Source organism: Gallinula chloropus (assembly GCF_964237585.1).
Source record: "Gallinula chloropus genome assembly, chromosome: 1".
In the NCBI taxonomy this organism is placed as follows: Eukaryota; Metazoa; Chordata; class Aves; order Gruiformes; family Rallidae; genus Gallinula; species Gallinula chloropus.
This window is the reverse complement of record NC_140085.1, coordinates 147040508-147063077: the sequence shown is the minus strand read 5'-3', so window position 1 is coordinate 147063077 and position 22570 is coordinate 147040508. Positions and strand designations below refer to the sequence as shown.

Genomic DNA, 22570 nt, shown 5'->3' with positions numbered 1-22570 from the left:
TCTCTGAATTATATTTTTACCAGCTGGCATGATTTAGCAACTCCAGATTAGGGAAAATTTTGTCCTTTCTCTTCTAAAGTTGGATATAATACTTGAAATAAAAGAAATTACATGTTTTCTGATGGAACACTGAAATATGCATCACCAAGTACAATAAACATACCATAAAGTATTCTCTAACTGAAAACAAATACCAAATATGAAAGGGTCAGTTCTTTCTGCAAAAATTTTGGATTATAGCTGTTGTTACATATTCAAAAATCTGGTTTTATGAAAGTTTATTTTATTTTGTCAGATGCACATTAAAATAAATCACAGCTGGTGGAGATACACTGCTGAATTTATCTGCTTTTCTACCATTTCATTTTCATATTGCCATAAACTCCTCTAGTACTGGAAATTTCCTGTTACCTTGATGAATTTATTTTACAACCTTTGAAAAGAAATGTTGAGAATGTCATTAATTTTACTGCATTTAAAATCATACAGACAGAGGGCTGGAAGAATTCTTAGGAGATCCAGTGGTCTCCATCATCCCCTCCCTCCCCAGTATGCATTCTTAATGCAGGGCAAGTATTCCTCAACCAGCCTGAGAGTTACTGTCTAATAGAAAAACATTTCAGATCCATGGACACCACGCTCCATCATTTCAATACTTCTATCCTTACAAACCTTTCAGTAGCATCTGGTCTAAACCTTTATTTCTAGAAATTGTTTCCTTTTGTCTCTTCATTTGTGTAAGGTATGTAAGCCCAACTAGTCACAATTGTGTGTGTGACTGTGCTTTTACATTGGAAAACTGTTCACATGCTTGTTCTCAATATTTACCCCTCATAGTTTAAGAAAGGCAGCAGACAGAACAGTGCACACCCAAGGTCAGGTGTTCCACAGCTCTGCTCACCTGTCCCATGGTAAGATCTACTCTGTTTAAGAAGGTATTTTGCTCCCAAACCCTCACATTATTTGTGACTCACTCTTCAAATTAGATCCTTTAGTCTCCTGTGTTTATCCATCCTGTATGATTTCTCCCATCTAAGCAAAAAAACTGCACTTGACAAATCCAGACTGTTTTAGACACAGGTATGCACTCCATCATCCAAACTGGTGATGAAAATGCTCAAAGCACCTGGCAGATCTTCATGAAATTGGCATCCTATGGAGACTCTTTTAAGACAGTATTTTCCCAGTTGCTATAAGCATATCATATATGCTTATATATGATATATGTAGTTGTGTTATCGAGAACTTGACCGATAACACAACTACAGTTTTCCTTTTATCCACTAAATCAGGTTACCTGTCAAAATGAAAATGAGTAGAGTTCATTTGGTCCAACTTTTGACCAACTCATGTTGGCAGTTCTGACACAGAACATTCAACTGTAAAGTGACTGAAGCTTTTTTTTAGAGTAGTGAGAGCAAGACCAAAGTTAAAATAGAAAAAAAAAAAGTATTTAACAAAGTCCGTGGACTAACCATAATTTAATGGGGTATTTATAGAAAGAAGGTAGTTGAAAATGTCCAGATAGTGAATCTTTGTGAAATAAAACTTTTTGATTGACACTTCTGCAGTACATAAACTGCTGGATAGCGAAGACTGTCTTCTCTGATATACCCTTGTTTTCTGTAACTGACATGAAATGATTTGATATCATTCTCCAGCTCTCATCGTTCTCCAATGATGTCAACAGCGAAAGCACTAGGAAGTTTTTTGAATATGAAGAAAAACTTGAAAGAGGGTAGCAAATTGGTGGGACCATATGATGACCAAGGTTCCCCTTTATTCCAGGTGGACACTCATGGAAACTGCATACAGAATTTAGCAGAGAGAACAATGGTCTTGTTGCAGTGTTTGCCTTACTATATCTGCATGAAATAGTTAAGCTAACAATTCAGTTATCTGTGTCTAAGTTTCTCCCTCATCTTTAAGATGAAGCCCCTTCCATGATCCACTTACATTCCAGATGTTATGCATGTCACTTTATGCTGAAGAGACACTCCTCACTTCAGATTTTATTTCACCATCTATATATACTTACTTTTCCCTAGAATGGTATCAAGGAAATAATTTAATCCTCCTCTTATGGCACAATAATTCCATCCTGTACACAGATAATGAAGAGGACAGACAAAACATGATTACTGAAAGATTATTTTTTCCTCTCAAAGGTATTATTGTGTAACTACCTTGAACATGAGGTTAGGCAGCTACTAAGACTGTGAATGCCAGGCAATTGTTAAAATTTCCCATAGCACAGAGCGTTCATACAAGAATTGAGAACCTAGAGAATATTTGCAGCTGACTTTACAACAGGCCAGCACTGGCCTTCACTGAAACAAAGTTCACCAAGCTTGCTTTAAGGCAGGTCAGTGATTTCTCTAGAGACAGCAGCATCACTTAGGGAAGAAGTGGCAGTTTTATAGTACTAATAGCCCAGCTAGAGACCTACTGGCATTTCTAGGAGAGAGCCAAGCATTTGTAAAAGTGATGAGCTGTGTTAACTTCACTACATTTAGATAAATCCCTGCCATTCCTCTGCAGGAAGAGCACAGTACAGATAGCACTGAAGCACAATTGTAAAGTACACTGAAGCTGAATTACGATCTTGACAGGGAAGAGAAATATAGTACATGTTAAAGTAAAATGTGCAACTTTGCAAAAATTTGTTAGTTGGCAAACTCCATTTCGGTCTCATCTGTGAACTGTAATCATATGTAAAGTAAAATGCAGGAGATGACTGGTTTCTGATAGGCTTACTCACTTTAGAAGAAAAGAGTGAAAAACACCAATAACCCATCATGTTATATTAGCTTTGATACCACTCATTCTTTTGAGACCTGACAGCTCCAAGTGCTTGGAGCTTCTAAGTAAGCATTATTCTGGCAAAGAAACAATTTCAGTAAGAAAAAGACTAAAGTAACCTCTTAGAAGATGACTGAGACATAAGATAGCTGCTATTGGAACTTTAGTTCTAAATAATAGCAGGTTTTTTCCTCAAATTTGTTTTTAGTTTGCGGAGGGGGAGGAGTAGAGCAGATGCATCAATATATTGTTGTTTCTCTGTACAAAAGGTAGCATTTTTATCAATGGTTTCTGCAGGTAGCAGAGATTTGTGGGTTACAGCGCAACGAGAAGAGTAACACTACTGATGGCAACTGAAAACAATCAATAGAGATTCCAAATCTTGTACCCTAGCAGAAAAAGTGCTACCATGCTGTAATGGTTCCTTTGAGCTATTTGCCATGTGTTCTCACGTGCTCTGAGGGAACAGACTTTGATGAATTAAAACTAGATGATGGCTGTTCTTTAGCATATTGTAACATTTCTATGCAGTGGTTTAAATCATGTGAGAGCAAAGCAGCAGCTTTGCTGATAACAAACTGGTTTTCTGCCAGTTAGACCATTGGCTACATCTAAGAAGGTATCAGTTTGCACAGCTGCACATTTTGCTCAGGAGCAATCTACGAGTAACATAATATAGGGGTTAAAGATATAGTGCCACTGGAATTATTCAGTCAGCAAACGTGACAGCATAGCTATTCCTTAACATCTGCATTAATTTAGAAGAAAACAATTGTTATTAGCAATTTTTCTGATGAGTGATACTAAAGGGAAAGGAAAAGGAAAAGGGAAGGGCAAGGGGAAGGAAGGGCTTGGTGTGACAGTCACCCCTTGCTCGCTTATGGATGTATTCGTGGAAATTGAGAGCTGAGGCAGGGAATTCAGTGGGACTGTGTATGGACCATGCTGCTTTCCAGCTTGGACCATATAATAATCTTGGAGTCTGGGATTCCAGCTTGGAAAAGGTGAGTGTCTCTTCCTAGGCTTCTTTTCTCCCCAAAATATTTCTTCTCAGTCCTAATTACTTATTCTCAGTGATTAAAGGACTGGCCAGCTCAGGGATCAGCTGCTCAGCAGCAGTTATGCCAGTTATCTTTTCCTCTACAAAGGGAATACAGAAAAAGAAACAATGTAGCAGTGTGAGTCTGTATCCTTCTTGATTTTTTTTTTAATTTAAAAAGTCTGAAAACTTAATCACAGGTTTTGCTTTAAAGAAAAAGAAAATGCCAAGTCACATTTCTACCATTTTCCTAATGTTTAAATTCATTTTGGAATGAATTATCTTTGCTGAAATGAAAGGGTCAGTGCATTAAAACCTTGAGAAAAAATCTTTTCTCCTAAATATTTTACTAAATAGACTTGGTCACAAAGAACCAATTATATAATAATAGTAAGTTGAGTAAATAAATACTTTTTCCATTATATTTAATCTGGAATCACATTGTTACTTAACAGTGTTGTAATTTTCCAGGTGACCATAGAAAATGCCACAACTAAAGGATTTCATTCAGTTCTTGGTATCCAATGCCATGAAACTGAAGTGAGTTAAAAAAACCCAAAATAAATGTTGTCCTTTTTAACAAGTGGAGTGATACCAAAACAGGCTTTTCAGGACAGTATCAGAAACTTTCTTAATCTCCTTCAACCAAGGATGGATGCATTTCTGGATGCTAGACTTGTGCTTTGTCAAACATGTATTAATTTGAATGTGGAGGAACTCGGAGAAACACTTTGTCAGTACAGTGTTTTGTACAAATATCTGTACCTCAGGTGCTGTTATCAACTACTGCCCTCATAGGCCTCTCAAAATGTTCTCCAGCAGTACCACTGCCAGTGTTGCTCACTCCACCCTTGATCTGTGACACCACTGACAAAGCTACTCTCTCCCCTTGTTCCCAGGTTTTCTGTTTCAGACAAACATTGTTGCCATCATCCCTTGCTTTCCTAATCACATGCACACATTTCCCAGCTGATGATGTCCATGGATATTTGCTATAATAACTGGTGTCATGTTTGCTAACAGGGCTGTGGCAGAGCTACTGGAGATGTCACACACTGAGCATGGAGTTTCTGCATCCCTGCACGCACCAAGGGGTCACTCGCTTAATCTGCAAATTAATACTACTCCCAATGGCAAAACATGTCCTTCCACAGAAGAGTATGGTGCTAAAATAACATTCTCTTACAGCCTAACTTTGCTCTTGAGATTTCTTTCTAATTCCAATTTCAAGGAGTCCAACACATGTCTGGAAAGGTTAGTACCAAGGTACAAACTACTCCACCAGAGGCCCCTACTAAGCACAAACCCCCTCAAGCCACTATTTGCTAAATATTAATATTATAAATTCAGGTCATTTTGAGCAACACCCTCATTTCTGAGTTTTGTGACAGCAGAATCCTACAGAGTGCAATGAGTAAGTAGGGATGGATGTAGTCAGAGCCAGTATGAAGCCTGTCCAGTGTGAATTTTATATCACCTCAGAGTGGAAAGGATGATGTAGTCTTATAAAATTCCACCATTCTTCTGGAAAGACCAAAACCAATCGAGCAATACCTGTACCTCCCCTAAGGAAAGGTCAAAGTAAAAAGAATACTGAGTTAACAAGATGATTCAGCAGGCTGGAATCGTATTTCTTTTAACTTGACATTTAGACTGAATTAACATCCTGAACTTACTCAGCAAGCAATGGAGCTCAAAGCAAATCCATTTAGTTTTATATTGAGAAAATCCAAAATGTGCCAGGCTGACATGACTAAACACCTACTGAGCCTTGACCATCCTGGAACACAGAAGCATGAGCAGGACAAAAGAGCTTTTTCGCTACTGAATAGTGAAAGAAAGCATGCAAAAAGAAAAGGGTCCCAGGAGTAGCGTGCAATTAATAAAATGCTAAGGTTAGATTGCCAAGCACAGTTACAAATTTTCTTCATATAGACTTTAAAGATTGATGCAGAAAGGGCAGGTTGAAATGATGTGAAAGTCAGTTCTTTCAACTTGACATTTAGACTGAACTAATATCCTGAACCTGCTCAGCAAGCGAGAGTGAGAAAAGTATCAGGTAAGGCCTTTAAAGGTTTATAGTGAGTGCTTGCAAGTCATGCCAATAGAGAAACTAGAAAGCAATATCCACATGAATTAGTTGGGTGAACTTTTCCAGAGACTGGTGTTTTTAAAGTCCCAGTTCCCACCAAAGGTATCTGAGCAGAGCGCTATGGGTGTTTAACTAAGGATAGCTATGATCAGAAACTATGGGCAATATCATTGTATTTTCTGTGCAAGGCAAGGGCACAGAAAATGCAGCGTTTTACAGACTTAAAACCAGCCATTACACATACTCAGTTGCTAATAGGAATAAAAAAATTAATACACTCCAGTGCTTGCCACATAGGCAAAGCTCCATTCATCACAGGATTGTTTGCTCAATCATTACTATTATATTTTTAATTTAGGCTTAGAATATTTATGACTTTTTTTCTTTACAACTTCTGTACAGGTTGGTTGGTTTTATTCACACTTTCATATTTAATCTTTAGCAGGCCAGATATAAGTGGTGAGATCTCAGGTAAAAAAGTATTTTCTCTTTCCACATTTGGTGCAGTTTCAGGTGAAGTGCTACATCACCAGATAACACGGATGTTGGTCTTCTGAAACACTGCAATGTACTGCCTCTTAGGTGACTAGAAACAAACCAGTCCAATACCACTGAGATCTCCTTAGTAAACACCTTACATGCCTTTCATTGTCTAAGAAGCTGTTTAGTTGACAGATCTCCCACTTGAGTTTAGATTACCCCTCTTAAGTACAGCAGAAGGAATATACCCTAAAGGCAGCAGACTCAGTCACAATTAATCTAGCTGCTTATCAGATGCCAGTTATAGTACTGGAAGTCAAACAATAACCCATTCATTGTAAGCTCAGATGACTCTACTTCATGCCAGAGTCAGTTGCTCATTGTTTTAAGATGCACATGGTGTAGATGCTTTGAAAGAACAACCATGAAGAAAAAAACCAAAAAGGTGACACATAATGAACAGAAAAGTGAAGCCTCGGAACCCTACATCTTAAAAATTAAGAGTGAATGTTAATTCTTTCTACTTTTATGTCTCCTAATAGCAAAGGAATAACTAATAAGGCCACAAAGGAGACAGTGTTTAAGTTACAATGAAAGCTGCATGAAATAGTAAAGTTGGAGAGTCAACATATTAAGCATCATCTTCTTAAAAATAACTTGAGAAATCCAGTAATAGACATTATATATATTTCTCTGAAGGAAACATTGGCTATTTATGATCGTATCATTTTCTTTCCTATCATCTACCTTTCCAATGGGATATTGATTTACTGCACAAAGTTTCTTGAGATTTTTAAGTTGAAGATCTCTATAATTAAGCAGTTGAAGAGTTCATCTGAGAACTGTTTTACTAATGAAGTGAAATTCAACTGAAACATGCACCTGGTAAGAAGACATGTAAAACCCTCTACAGGGTGTGATAGACAGGTATCGTTTCTCCTGGGAAGGTAGGGACAAGTGCTCCTTCAGCAAAGGAGACTCCCTGCAAAGCTGAAGTGGCAGGTGCAAACTGGGAAGTGCCTGAACAGGATCTTTTCTTCCAGCAGGGCCAGATGTTTTGAAGAGCCATATGTTAGTACTTAATTAAATTTTTTAATTTTTTTTTTCTTTTAAATAAAACACCTCAGAAGCCTCCACTCTAAATACTTCATGAGGACTGTTCTCACTGCTGGAAGCTGCTCTCTGTTGGGATGCAATGCAGCCAGCAGCTGCCTGGCCCGCACAAGTTGCTCTGCGCCTATGCTGCTGTCAAGGCAGTGGCACTGCTGCCCTCATGCCACTCCAGCTTTGCCTTCCCAACTTACCCCCCTGCTATGCACACAAAAACAAGATTAGTTTTCAGCCAGTTGATTGCCCCGGTTTTAAATCTGACCAAATTATGCTGGGTATGGAGTACTGCAGGGTTTTATTCTATCCAGGCTAGTAATTAAAGGCACTCAGGGTATTGCCAATCCATTTTCATTGACTCAGATTAATAAAATGCTGCCTGAGATATAAATCTGTGTGTTTAAAATATTATTGGCCCTATTTCTGCCATCATTTTTCACTCGTGACAGTGGTCCTCACTTTACCATCATCCATACTGAAATAAATAGAGCCAGCTGCATAGTAAGATACTTGTAAATTGAAGTATGACCCCAATTTTAATCTACTGCAGAACACAGAAGCTAATTTCCACTGACTCACCAGAAGACAGAGCCAAGTAGTGTGCAAAGCAGAAAAAAATTTAGCAAAGGAGAATAATTCCATAAAGTATGCCAGCTGTTTATTTTAGTAACAAAGGAAAAACCAAGTATAGACCAAAAAAATACAAACCACCCCTGCAATATTACTGATATGGATTGACTGTGTGAACGTGACAGAGCACATAATTGGAACACGAAAGCTGGTGTGACTTTTCAACACTTCTTCGCCGTACTGATGAGACACAGTACGCTGACTACCAGTATTTGCACCTTTACCCTTGTTAAACCCCAAGGGCAATGAACTATTATGTGAATGTGAGAGCTGCACGTTTGTTACCGCGTCACGTCATGCATACTGAACAGGTGGTGAAGACAGAGAAGGTGGGAAAAGATTTAGGTAGAACCACAGAAACCCTCTCGGCATTTTATAAGCAGGCGGCATTGCCACAGTGGAGGTGTTTCATTTGCAAAGAGGCAAATTACAGATCGGCTAAGGTCAAAATTATTCCTAGTGTGACATTTCTGCACTGGGAAACTGGTTCACAAAAATGAAAACATCCTGTGGGAACATGCAAATTTGAGACATTTCTTGTGGTACTCAAGTTTCCCTGGGCTTCTCTCTTGTTCCTTGACAATATGCCTGACAGAGATCTTAAATGCCTGGGCTTTTAGTGCCTAGTTACCTCACAAAGCTATTTTATTCAGGATGCTGGATCTCACAGGCATTTTAGCTCATCAACTCCAAAGATTTCTAGGCTGTTTTGTTCCACATCATTTTGGCTATGCAACTGCTGTACAAGGGCACCAGAACCCTGAGTGGTTTCAGGGTCAAGAGGAGATTAATTTATTTTTAATATCTAAATGTCCCAGTGGAGGATTATGTCAAAATAAAACACTGCTGATTTCCAGATCTGTAAAAAATAGTGAGGTTAAGATTTTCCCCCTCCTCCAAGCCAAGAAATATCTCCATCAAAAATCCCAGACTGAGAAAAGATCATAAAGTCTATTTCTCAAGCATCCCTACTTATAAATAGTGTCCACAATTATCTGAAGTCAAAGAAGAAAGCAAGAAATTTGTCACATGCATACATGACTTCTTCATACAGGCTGCCTTAAAGGAAGAAAATAAAACTCCAATTTTCTTAACACATAAATTAAAATTAAACCTTGCTGGAAAAGAAAGACATGGAGTAGGCACATATTTTTAAAAGTATGAGTAGTTTATATCTATACTAGGAACAAAAACTGTTCCATGAAGTGAGACAAAGTTCTTGTGCCCATCCCAGTTTCAGCTGGGATAGACCTAATTTTCTTCCTGGCAGATGGTGTAGTGCTGTGTTTTAAATTTAACATGAGAATAATGTTAGTAATACACTGGTGTTTTGTTTGTTACTAACCAATGTTTACACCAAGTGAAGGACTTTTCATCTTTTCATAATTGTCTACCAGTGAGGAGGATGGGGGTTCCCAAGAGTCTGGAAGGGGACACAGCCAGGACAGCTGACCCAAAGTGGTCAAAGGGGTATTCTGTGCCTTATGACATCATGCTCAGTATAGATATGTATAACCTGTGGCAAGCTGGTTTGGCCATGATGACTGCTCAGGGGTGGGATGGGATGGGATGGGATGGGATGGGATGGGCGTCAGTCAACACATGGTGAATAATTGCATTGTTCATCACTCTTTTTGTATTCCTTCATTATTATTATCATTACTGTTATTTTCTCTTCCTTAGCTGTACTATCAGACTGTCTCCATCTCAACCCACAAGTTTCACTTTTTTTTTCATTTTCTCCACTGAGGGAGGAGGAGTGAGCAAGTGGCTACATGGTGCTTAGGTGTTGGCTGGGTTTAACAACATCCTCAACATCCTTGGCTATCTATTCCCCCATACCTGCCAGTGTGCTTAGCTCCCCAACAACATTTACCTCAGCAGTCTCTAAGACAATGCCCTCAGCCACTATGTGAAAGACAGAAAGCATCGGTGACATTGCCCGATAGGTAGTGTGAACAAGGCTGCAACAGGTTTGGCTTCATCTTTTCTACATAGTCTTCTGACTTGTGCCAGAGACTTGCACTCATTAACACCTCTGCTACATAGATTGGGCACAGTATATCAACTCTCAGATTCACACTGTAAGAGCTCATGACTCTAATGAGCTGGAAGGCAGCCCTTGTGTAATTTCAGACAGTTTCAGTTGGGAAAAAAAGAAAATATGAACTCCTGTGTTTGAGTCCAAACAAGAGCAATGAAGTTGGTGATAGGTCTAGAGCACAAGTCTTATTAGGAGTGGCTGAAGGAACTGGGGGTTGTTTAGCCTCGAGAAGAGGAGGCTCAGGAGAGACCTTATCGCTCTCTACAGCTACATGAAAGGAGGCTGTAGCCAGGTGGGTGATGGTCTCTTCTGCCAAGGAACAAGCCATAGGACAAGATGAAATGGCCTCAAATTGCACCAGTGGAGGTTTAAATTAAATATTAGGACAAAGTTCTTCACTGAAGTTGTTGCCAAGCACTGGAACAGATAAATGGTTGATCCACCATCCCTGGAAGCAGGGACATGGTTTAACAGGACTTTAAATGGGACTTGGCAGTGTTAGGTTAATGGTTGGACTAAGGATCTTAAAGGGTTTTTTCTAACCTAAATGATTCCATGATTTAAGTTGTTATATTCATATTACACCTAGCTTTGCCTCCACTGAAAATAAATGTAGGTTTCATAGAGGAAGCATACATGTATCATTTAAGTCTAACCTTTTAGCACAGTGAAGCCTTTCACCATGAAAAAATATAGGATGTAGTAGGTGATAAAAATACTAGAATATGAGTAGTAGTCTAGCAAAATTAGTATCTCTTACAGGTAGGTTAGTCCACCATAGCTTTAGTCAAGTTAAGCTGCAGTTACTAGATCAGAAAACATTGGAGATGTAAGACAGAGATGAACTGGGTTTCTTTGCCTTTTGTTTGTGGAAGAAACAGCTTTAGTGCCAAGTAGCTAGGAAATGTAAATTTTAACTTATTTTAATTGTGGTAAGAATTATGACCAATCTCATAAATTTATTTCATGTAATACATTCATGTTATTAAGATAATAAAAGCTTGACAGCTTAATTGCATTCCACTGGCTATAAACATTGAATCTATGTTTATGCAGGGATTGTCAAGTTACTCAACTAAGCTAGCCAAAAAATCCTACCTAGCCAACAGCTTTACAGACTAATGAAACAACAGATTAGAAACTTTGAAACAATGTTTGTTCCAGTTTTACAGATTTACCTTTCTTCTTTTACATGGTTTTGATTTTTATTCTCTAAGCACATAATCATCATTTGAATCTGTCCTGGTATTGGCTGGGTTAGAGTTAATTATCTTCCTAACAGAAGGTATAGTGTTGTGTTTTCGATCTAGGATGAGAATAACGTTGATAGCATACTGCCCTGCCAACAAGGTGGGGGGCCATCCAACAAGTTGGGAGGTGACATGACCAGCTCAGCTGACCCAAACTAGCCAAATGGATACTCCGTACCATATGACATCATGCTCGGTATATAACTGGGGGATGGGCTGGGAGGCAGGGCAACTTGGGAACTAGCTGGGCATGATCTTCATGTCATGAGGAATGGTGCTGTTCATCCTTTTGTGGGGTTGTTATTATTATTGTCATCATAATCATCATCATCATCATCATCATCTTCCTTTTCTGTCCCATTAAACTGCCTTTTTCTCAACCTGAATGTTTTATCTTTCTCTTTTCAATTCTCTCTTTAATCCCATTGGAAGGGGGAAGTGAGAAAACAGCTCTGTCATTTTTTTAGTTGCCTGCCAGGTTAAACTATTACAGTATCCATTTTATATCTCTGCAGCATGTGGATGTGTCATGTCATAGTGGCATGCCATCACTCTTCACTACATGATTAAGTTCTCAAGTAAAGTTCTTGCTCTCTATTCCTGCCAACATATATGGCCTCATGTACTGTATCTTGAGCTCCCAGGATTTTTCAGCAGTGGAAGGGGTCTAAAACAAGGAACTAATGAAAGGTTAACAGCTAATACAAATATCCACGGACAAATCCTCTAGTTGCAAATAAAATGGGACTAATGTGGAAGTGGAATAAGGGTGGAAAAAGTCAAAGCAAACATCCTTGTTGACTCTCTTTGATCCACCAGGAAAAAAGCAGAACTACATTTTGGACTGTGACTGGAGGCTTTGCTATATAAATTATGGTTTCCATCCAGGGAACCAATGCTCTCTCCTTTGACTTCCCACCTGAACAGCACTGGTTGAGGACTGGCATAAGGACTGTCATGCAACAGCATGGTTAATATGATATCAAGAGTGTAGTGGGCACCAGAGATGGAAGCCCTTGGGCATCTCATATTTGTTCTTTTATCATTGTATAGCAGCGTACTTTTGCAGATGCACCCTCAGAAGTGTTTCTCTGGGGGGCAATGACACATTGCTACGTGTAGAATTTATTTTGCTCCAAGTCTTCTGGCAGGGAATCTGCCTGTGGTCACAAGTTGGTCTCTTAAGTGGAATTAAACTACAGGAGAGTAAGTGTAGGTTGGTTCTCAGTGCTGAAATATAAGTACATGGAAACACATTTTTTACTCTGCAAAACGCCCTTCTGTACATTTAACCTTTGCAGTTTTATAACTGGAAAGCAAACAACAAATCTCATGCTTTTACCTGTTGGGAAAAATCTTTACTAAACCACCCACCCCCCCAAAATGAGACATCGTGAGTGCTCGGTATTGATGAACACCATTTGCTGTAAACTGAAAGACTTGTGAGAGTGCAGCCTATTCTTTATAGACATAATGCATCCAGAGATTAAAGCATCAGATCTTAAATTTCTATTAGCTTGTTATTAAAGATTGTGACAGGCTTATTTCCTCCCTAGTTTATCTAAAGAATGAAAAATGGCAAACTCAATGAAATCCCATTTTCTGACCAGCCATTAACTTGATTTACAATGAATTTGCACAGTGCCTGATTTATGCCAACATTGTATCACTGCTTCTCTGAAAAATACAAACAATTAACTAATGATTTATGCTTATGCAAGCACAGGAGAAAGAAGATCATAATCTTTTCTCATGTCTGTTTCTCTTCCAGCATGTTCAGATCTCAGAAAATGAGGAATAATCTCTTCACACGTGCTTCAACAGTCAGTTGGCACTTTTTAATTAGAAATACAGAGAACAACCCTGAGTGAATATACCTGTCTAGAGCCAGACATGTGTCTCTGCAAGACCTGATGGCAGCCTGAAGTCTCTCTGTACTTTGAAAGGTATTTTACATTGGATTGACTTGCCGTACCATTACTCTCCTAAAAGCTGAGACGCTGAAATGACAAGCCTTGCAGCTATACACAAAGAAAAAATGTTAGCTATCTCCTTTGTTTCTCAGGGTTTCACAGGGTTTCATATTTTTCTCTGCTATTACAGAAAACACTGGATTTTGTGCCCTTGGGACAGACTCCTTCAATAAAAACTGGTATTAATTTAGTGCACAAAACTGAAATCTTTTTACAGTTGAAAGCGGTGAACCCTAAAAATCAATGCTATATTTATAGTGTCTTCATGAAAGCTACGTAACAATCATCTCACCTCCTGGGCAATCTCTAACAGTTACCAAAAAGTACAAGAATAAGTTAGTTCCTTAAAATTTATGCATGCTTGTAAATCTTCCCCTGAGCTAATCAAAGCAGCTTTTTATTCCATCAGACTTCCCATTTAAAAAATAATAATCAGCTAACAGGAATAATCAGTGCTAAAGCAAGTAATAAAGTTGTTACATCCTTGAACAGAAATGTAACCATAGAACTGTTTGACATGTGAAATGCTGACATCTGAAAATAGCTTATGAAAGTGAAAAAAAGTATCTTTAAAGTCCTCATGAAGTGAATACCAAAATTCAGTGTCAAAATGCTACAGATTTTGTTTCAGCAGTTCAGTTATGCTTTTAAGTAAGTTTGCCAATGATGCCAAGATTGGTGGGAGTGTTGATCTGCCAGAGGGTAGGCAGGCTCTACAGCGGGATCTTGACAGGCTGGATCAATGGGCCGAGGCCAATCACATGAGGATCAACAAGGCCAAGTGCTATGTCCTGTACCTGGGTCACAACAAGGCCATGCAAAGCTACAGGCTTGGAGAGGAGTGGCATGAGAGATGTCTGGAGGAGAGAGACCTAGGTATGTTATCAACAGATGGCTGAATATGAGCCAACACTGTGCCCAGGTGGCCAAGAATGCCAATGACATCCTGGCCTGCATCAGGAACAGAGGAAACAGCAGGAGTAAGGAAGGAAGTGATCCTTCCCCTGTACTCAGTGCTGGTGAGGTCGCACCTGGAGTAGTGTGTTAAGGTTTGGGTCCCTTGCTTGAGATGCTTGACTGTGTCCAGAGAAGGGCTACAAGGCTGGAAAAATCTTATGAGGAGCGGCTGAGGGAGCTGAGATTGTTTAGTCTAGAGCAAAGGAGACTGAGGGAGACCTCATCACTCTCTACAACTATCTAACAGGTAGTTGAGGCAGGTGGTGGTTGGTCTCTTCTCCCCGGTAGCTAGTGACAGGACAAGGGGAAATGGTCTTTAATTGCATCGGGGGAGTTTAGGTTGGATATCAGGAAAAAATTATTTACTGAAAGGGTTGTCAGATACTGGAACAGGCTGCCCAGGGAGGTAGTTGAGTTACCACCCATGGAGGTGTTTGAAAGAAGAGCAGATGTACTTGGTGATGTGGTCTAGTGTTGGACCTAGTAGGGCTGGATAGATAGTTGGACTCATTGATCTTGAAGATCTTTTCCAAACATAACCATTCCAAGATTCTATGATTCTGTGTTGAATATTGACTGCTGTTTGCCAGTTGAAGGCTGAACAGAAAACTTGGAAATATTGATTTTGATGATGCTGGTTATAAGCTGTATGATTACCTTATTTTGCAACATTTGGTCCAGAACATTTTCATTACATTTTGCTTAGACTTTTTCCAATTATCTCAGCCTGACGTGAGACATATTTCAATTAAGTTACCATATCCTCATGATGATGTGACAGAAATCATCTGTCCATTCATATGCAAATTGAATCTTTTTGCTTGTGAATTTTATGCAATTATTATATCTTTAGGGCAAGTTTTAAAAAGGAAAAGCAAAGTTATTCATCATTCTTCCTCTATACCACCAGCCGATAGGAGAGAAAGCATACATGAAATCACAAAGGGAAGAAATAGAATTTATGAACATAGAGTAAAAAAATAACAAGGCACAATTTCTTAATGAGTACAGCTGACTGTCTGAGCATAGGTGCAGTTAGGGCAAATGTATTTGAAATTAAGTCAAATCCTAAATGTACTTAATCACATTTGAAAGGTATGAGCTACAGGAACCAAATGACCAGTTGTACATCATCTTCACCTGAATTACATTTCTTAGGACTTCTTTATTTCATCAAATAACTAGGAAGATATTGAGCTTTGCTTCTAAAAGAAGGTCTATGACTACAAACCTGATTTTATTTAGGGCTTTTATGAGATAGAGTTAATGGCACGTAATTGCTTTATCAGTTTTCACAGTCATCAGTCATAACTTCAGTGGCATCAAAGATAAAGTTTGAGAAAATTGAGTTTCTCTATAAATAGGCATATGGAAAGTATGAAGGAATGATGGAGCAATTATTACTTTTCCATCCTACTCTTTGTATTATGTGAAGATAATTTCTTTTCAATTTATATCACTGTGCATTCCGTCCTAATGTGTTGTCTTCCTACAAACAATCATTTCCAAATGAGCTGGAGAACTGGAAACAGTCACAGGAGGGATCCTTCTGCTTTATAATCCTTTCCTGACTACTTTAATGAACAATGATGCAATAATTGCTTCTACAGTTATTTTTAACTGTTCCAAATAGTACAGACATAAAGCAGGATTAAGGAATCAGAAGTCATAGAAATCTACACCTCTTCTTTCCTTTTCTCTCAGACTTCCTTTGCAGGCACAGGAGATTTCAAAAACCACCACCATCGTCCATATCCAATGCTTTAACTAGAGCCGAAATCTCACCATGCAGAATTCAAAATCAGCTTCTTCAAGCTTACAATCGATTCATAAGTTCACTCTGGGGCATTACTTCTTAAATAAGAGATAGAAGCATGTTTCCTTCACTAAATTTGGTAATTTGAAGCCTGGAAAAAGGGTTAAATAGAAGGCACGAGACGGCTCTCTGAAGCATAACCATGACTGTCCCCCTTCCGTTGCAAGGTGACAAGACTCAGAAAGATTCAGAGAATGGGATAAAAAAAGGTGATCTGCTTCTCTTGTGAAATCTGGATGTCAGAAATCATGTGGCACTTTTCAAAAGAAACAAAGAAAGCTACTGTAAAGGGAAATAGTCAGGTAATTCCCACTACCTGAACCCACATTTTGGTGACTAGTTAAGCTGGCAGTTTATGAGGAACTAATAGGTGCACCATAGGGTGGAGGACAAGGCACATTAGGCACATTAGGAAGGTCAACTTCCACCTCAGAGACCTAGTCCTAAAATTTTAACTGTATACATTTTCTTGGGTTTTTGACATTAAATAACATAATAAATATTTTCCATCTCTACTTTTTCCTCACTGTTTTCAAGTGAAAAAAACAAACCAAAAAAATGCAGTAGTACTGTCAGGTCAGGTCACAAGTCCATCTACTCCAGAACCCAATGAGACATTGTCAGCACTGACCCTTTGTCCACTTTAATACCCAGTCTGATGTACTGAGCAAGAACTGCCTGGTCAGATATGTATTACACTATACGCTTAAGTCTTCGTGACCTGCTTACAGTCCTTTTTATTGCTTTACATGTCCCAGCTACATTCCATAACGCGCTGCTGAGCTTTATTCAGGCACAGCTTTTGATGAAAGCAGACTGGCAATGAGATGAGCCAAGAGGAGAGCCTCCTCAAAACCAATCTGAAAACTTATCTTGAAAAAATGTTCTGGGATTCTTCTTGTCCTTGGGCAGTATTTTTATGTGCAAGTGAGAGATAATGCAAACCAAAGAGGTCCTTTTTTAAAGTTTTACTAATTTTCATTAGGCTGGTTCATATGAGTTCTCTGGGTCCCTCAGCGGAGGATTTTAATCATATTGTGCCTTCTGTGCTACAGTGACTGCAATGCTAATCTCTGTAATTCCACATTTGGGAGCCCACTTTTCAAAGTGTAAACAGCTGACATTGACTTCATAAAGAACATTTTTCCAGAGGGAACACACTAAGAGAGTCATAGAGAAGCACCATAAGCCAAAAACTGAGAAAATAATCTTATTGTACTATGGAAAAAACATATTCTCAGTTACCTTCCCTGTTTCTGTAGAGTGTGCATGAATAAAACATATGTGAGTAATGCTTTTTGAGGGAGAAAACTTTGCCCCTTTCTACTTGCAGGCATCAGATGCATGATCTCTAAAGGAAAACTTATAAAAGGAACTGAATTTCAGCATCTGTGGGAATGGAAGAACAGGTTTCATAAAAACAGGAAACAAGATCAGCATGAGTGAAAATATGGACTCAGAGGGAAGTCTAATAAAATATTTGTGGTTTTCTATGTCTTCAAATCTCATGCATTGCCAAGTTCCTTAACAGCTTCTGAAACCACAGGTTTTTCTTCTGCTCTCCATTTAAAGCATTATTTTGCCAGGCACCTCTGAAATGATCCCACTCTTCTGACCTAACATTTCCCCGGGACTTGCTCAACCTGCCCCACATCTCAGGCTGGGGTGAGCTCAGCCTCTCCAAGTGAGTCGCACAAGGATGGCAGCAAAGGCTGCCTGCAGAACCAAACTCAACTGCCCAGATAAAGCTATTCTGGGAAAATTAATTCCATACCTTTAAAGAAAATTACTCGAGCAATTCCTAAGCATTCTCAAGCTTGATAAATGGCAAGAGCTCTGAGATAATAGTAGTCGTGTTGTAATGCTGTTTAATGACATTTGCTGTTAACATTATTCATAGAGAGATGCTATTGACTTGTAATTCCTTGAAGAGACGATCTTTTATAAAACCTCTATTACTGAAATCCTTGTGCCTTTAACCATTACACAGATTGCAGATGACTTCATAGGATCTATTAATGCCTCGAGTGACAGAATGCTGCAGCACCTGGCTAAATTTAGAGAAGAAAAATAGAGAAGCAGACCCTATAATTACTGCCCGTGCAAAGAGAAAACGCAGGCGCTGTGCCAACTCTTGCATTAACTATGCCAAATCTATTAAGATATTTCTTCCACCTCAATTAATTTACATTGCAGTATTAATAACAGCATAACTTCTGCACTCTGGATCCCAGGGTGCAATACCATAAATGCTACAATACTCTAACATAAAAAATTCTATGTATCTTGCAAAAATATGAAATGCATGTTTTAGAAAATTAAGGAAGAGATTCATAACAGGACTTTAATCTATGAGGCCGATATATTACAAGATCATTAATTTTTTGACCACACCAGAACGTAACAGCATTACAATGGTTGTAGTAACCTCTCTTAACTTCTTTTTGAATTACTCTACCTACTCTTCCTAATTTTAGGTAGGAACTACTATACTTTTATTTGCATATTACTCATCTCTTCCTCCAGTTTGAAACGTGACACACTTTAGCATTTCATAATCTACCTTATCTATTTCAGATTAGCTAGAAGAAGGGAAAAAAGTCTGTATTTCAGTGACTGTCATGATATGGTCTTCAGAAATTTATAAATATGTCACAGGAAATTTATAAAATGCAAGATTTCAGGATTACGTCACTGAAAGTATATATATCACAGAAACCTGAAGACTGATGAGTTTTCTGATTGATATTCTTTCTGCTGAAATGTAATTTACCAAGGAAATCTTACAGAGGCAAGAAATAGATGTTTTGAGTAAAACTTTAGGATTTCGCTATTCAAGACTTCTCAAATGCATGGGCAGTTCTTATGACCTTGAATCATAACATCAGAGAAAAGATACAATTTAATCTTTATTGGAGTTCCTTTGCATTTAATAAGCATTAGTTCCCTGAGACCTGCCCACCAACATGCTATGCAAGATCAGGTTTGATTCTTCTTCACTTCCAACAGTTAGAAAATTTCTCATTGCTCTCTAACCTCAGCATCCCAGAGGCTTCCTAATTATTCTCAAAAGTACACAGAGGGTGGAAGTGAGGGCACTGTGGAAAATGCTATTCCTGCTCCAATTTTTCTTCTTTGAACTGTCAATTAATCAATCAACCTAGTCTTACACCTAGTCTTTAAGTCTAAATACAAAAAGTTTGCCATAACTTCTTGAGCCCCATCAGGCAAATCAGTAAGATCTCCTCTACTTACAATACAACTGAATTTAAAACCAAAAAGGTGAATAAGGTAACACAAGTCTACATTTAGAACTAGAAGCTAAAGCACGTGTTACAGAAGTATCTGTATGTTGTGAGTGATGTCTGTTGTCTGGAATGACAGTGAGGGCTGAAGGAAAAAGAGGTAAAAGTTGAAGAAAGTAGTATTTTCTGCATATAAGTAGTAGCATATATTCCAAGATCCTGCTCCTTTCTTTAAAGTAATTATAAAGGATACTGCTGCCCAGGGACCAGATACAGTCTGCAACTTCACCTTTATGGTTTACAATCAAGAGAAATTTTTTTCCCTAGTATTACTAACAGACCATTAACATGAGTACTAATGTGTCATTCATCAAAGGGATTTTACTGGCTCACTCAGCACTCAACCAGAAAAAGATTTCCCATCTGGGCTTCAAGTGTTCTGAAACTTTTGACAAATCATGTAAAGGGCAGGACCTTAATTCCTCATGACTAATCAGAAGTAAACTACATTCACTTTAATTTTGTACAAAAGCCTCTTTTCAGGGAGTTACTGCTTTCTTCTTTTTTCCTCCCATTTAGCACCTTTAGTTAATTCATCTGAACACCTTAGAGAATTGCTTTTCTAGAGGATACCTGTACACTAATTCCTTTCTCATTATTCATCATTAAACCATTTCATTACTGTTCCAAAAGTATTCAAACCTCACAATACCACTTCCCCTGCCAGGATCTTTTTGGCACATCCGTTGTGGAATATCTGCAGTATACCTTGGACCAGTCAGAGGAGTGTTGGGATTGTTAGCAGTCGTACCAGTAGTAGCGGTAATAGTAATTAAGGAACGTTTTAAATGTGGCGTAGAATTACAAGGAGAAGCTAGTATACCTGGGATAATTCTGCATGTGGTGGCAGAACTGCATTACTGTAGTTACATGTCCACAGATTAAGAAGCAGAAATTATGAAAATATCATGATTCCAAAACAGGAAGAAATGTTTGCATAGATGTCTTGCTTATAGACAGGCAAACATGTCTTATTTATAGACAGGTAAGTGTTGGCTTCATTACAAACCCAACCTTTACCCAGATAATGCTGTTCTTCCTCGAACACAGTATTTCCAAACCACAAAGTACCTATATGGATGTTATCTGGTTGTTCAGACTGGTGGTTCAGGAGTGTGAAAACACGTGGTGAAGACCTCCTGCCCCTTCCTTTAAGCTTTCTGTGGTCATCTTTCTTTATTCTGCTTTGTTGTTTTGCCCTCTGCCATCAGTGCTTCCAAACTTGATACAGAACAAGTGCAACGTATGCTGCAGGGCACTTTGCATTACCAACAGCACACAGCAGCTTACCTGTTTAACAGCGTAAAGGAGGCGACCGTAGCAGTACATCATCACCATCACAGGGATGACCAAGCAGAATATGAAGAGACAGATGATATAGGATGTGGACTCTGCTGACTCAGAGGACCAGCGTACCGAGCAGCTTGTACCTGCACCTTCTACCCCGTAACTGCTCCAACCGACCAGAGGTGGCACAGTCCAGAGCAGGGAATAAATCCATGAACCGCCGACTGCCAGCAAAGCCTTCCGGTAGTCAGCGCTGCGCTTGTTGCACAGGGTGAGAGTGCTGTAGCGTTCATAGGACAGGACAGCCAGGGAGATCAGGGACACAATGCCTGCAACAAACCAAGAAATTTAAATGCTTACTTTCATTATTTTGCAGGGCGTCCATTTTCAAACCCAAGAAACTATATGCTTTTCTGGTTATGACATTATTGAAAGCAACAGTGGAAATGATTTCCATGATTCCCTGTGCTTAAATACTCACTGGACCTGATTGCTCTGTTCACAGTATAAAATTTTGTTTAACACCTATTTGTCTTATCCTGCATGATTGTTATACTTGAGAGCCATTCCTCTTCTAGGTAGATGTTCAGATTTAGCTGTTTCAGTATTACTGAGGGAAAACCTATTTTCTACATGAACTAATAAAATGCAGAAAGATTCCCTTACTAAGAAATATTACATTTTTAACATCCACTAACATTTTCAAATATTGCATTGACTTTTATACATTCAAAAGGTTTTATACTCAAGATTGGGAGCCCCAAAATGAAGGAAGCTTTTGCACTTCTACCTCACCAGCTAGATACAGCTTCAGTTCTGACCACTCATGTATGGAGACAACAGGCAACCCTTAGCATGACTGTGATATGCCAGGTCGTAACTTTATTTACATATACATCACATAATCAGGTTTAAAAGTTATTTCAGTTAATATTGAGCCATAGGTGTCAGAGACCAGATGTATCTTCCAGTGGAAGATTAAAAAATTTGGGTTGTAGGACATTTCCACTCTCTTTTTCAAGGTTCAAGGACACAATTCCCTCTACGAATCTTTACGGATTTGCATAGCAGGTCGTAGTCATGACTTAATGGGGGCTTTTTGCTAATTCCTATGTTCTCCTTGTAGCTTCCTTATAGTTCTTGGTGACGAAACACTGGATACGTCTTCCCAGGATTTATGACAGAAGGAACTTGTTGGAAGAAATTTAATACTATCTTTTCCCATAGCTTCAAGGCACCTTCTTGTCCTATGAGACAAAAAACCTGAATAGATCTATGTCAGTCCAGCTCTTTACAGGATTTTTTTTCCTTGATCCTTGCCATTCGTAACATCCAGCTATACAGTAGCACTGAGCTATCACCTGCCAGAATCCTCTGGGTTTGAGTTGTACTTACTTCCTGTCCTGGTTTTGGTCAGGATGGAGTTAATTTCATTTGTAACAGCGGATGAATGCTGTGTTTGAGAGTAAGATGGGAGTAGTGCTGATAACACCCTGTTTCTAGTTGCTGTCAGACAGTCAAGGACTCTCTCAGCTCTTCATGAGAAAGGAGGGGCGAAGCCAGGACAGGTGACTGAACTGACCAAAGAGAGTATTCCACGCCAGTTACGTCCTGCCCAGGATATCGGGGGCTGAGGGGAGGAAGGCCTGGGGCGGCTCCGGGACGCGCGGTTCTTGGGGGGACGGTCGGGTTCTGGGACGGCTCTGGGTGGCACGGCCTGAGTTGTGGGTTCGGTGAGAAACTGCATTGGGTATCAACAGCTTCATATATTTTGCTTTGAAGTCCTGT

At 39.0% G+C, this 22570-nt stretch overlaps 1 protein-coding gene across 1 annotated transcript in view; it reads right to left on the bottom strand.

Moving 5' to 3' along the window:
• LOC311202667 (pinopsin-like) overlaps positions 1-22570 on the bottom strand; it is a gene marked incomplete at both ends in the record, with an annotated part of 88960 nt that overhangs the window by 42170 nt on the left and 24220 nt on the right. Inside the window, one exon of the mRNA XM_084277274.1 lies at positions 20786-21111. Coding sequence (XP_084133400.1) covers positions 20786-21111 — 326 coding nt within the window. The remainder of the gene's footprint in view (positions 1-20785; positions 21112-22570) is intronic.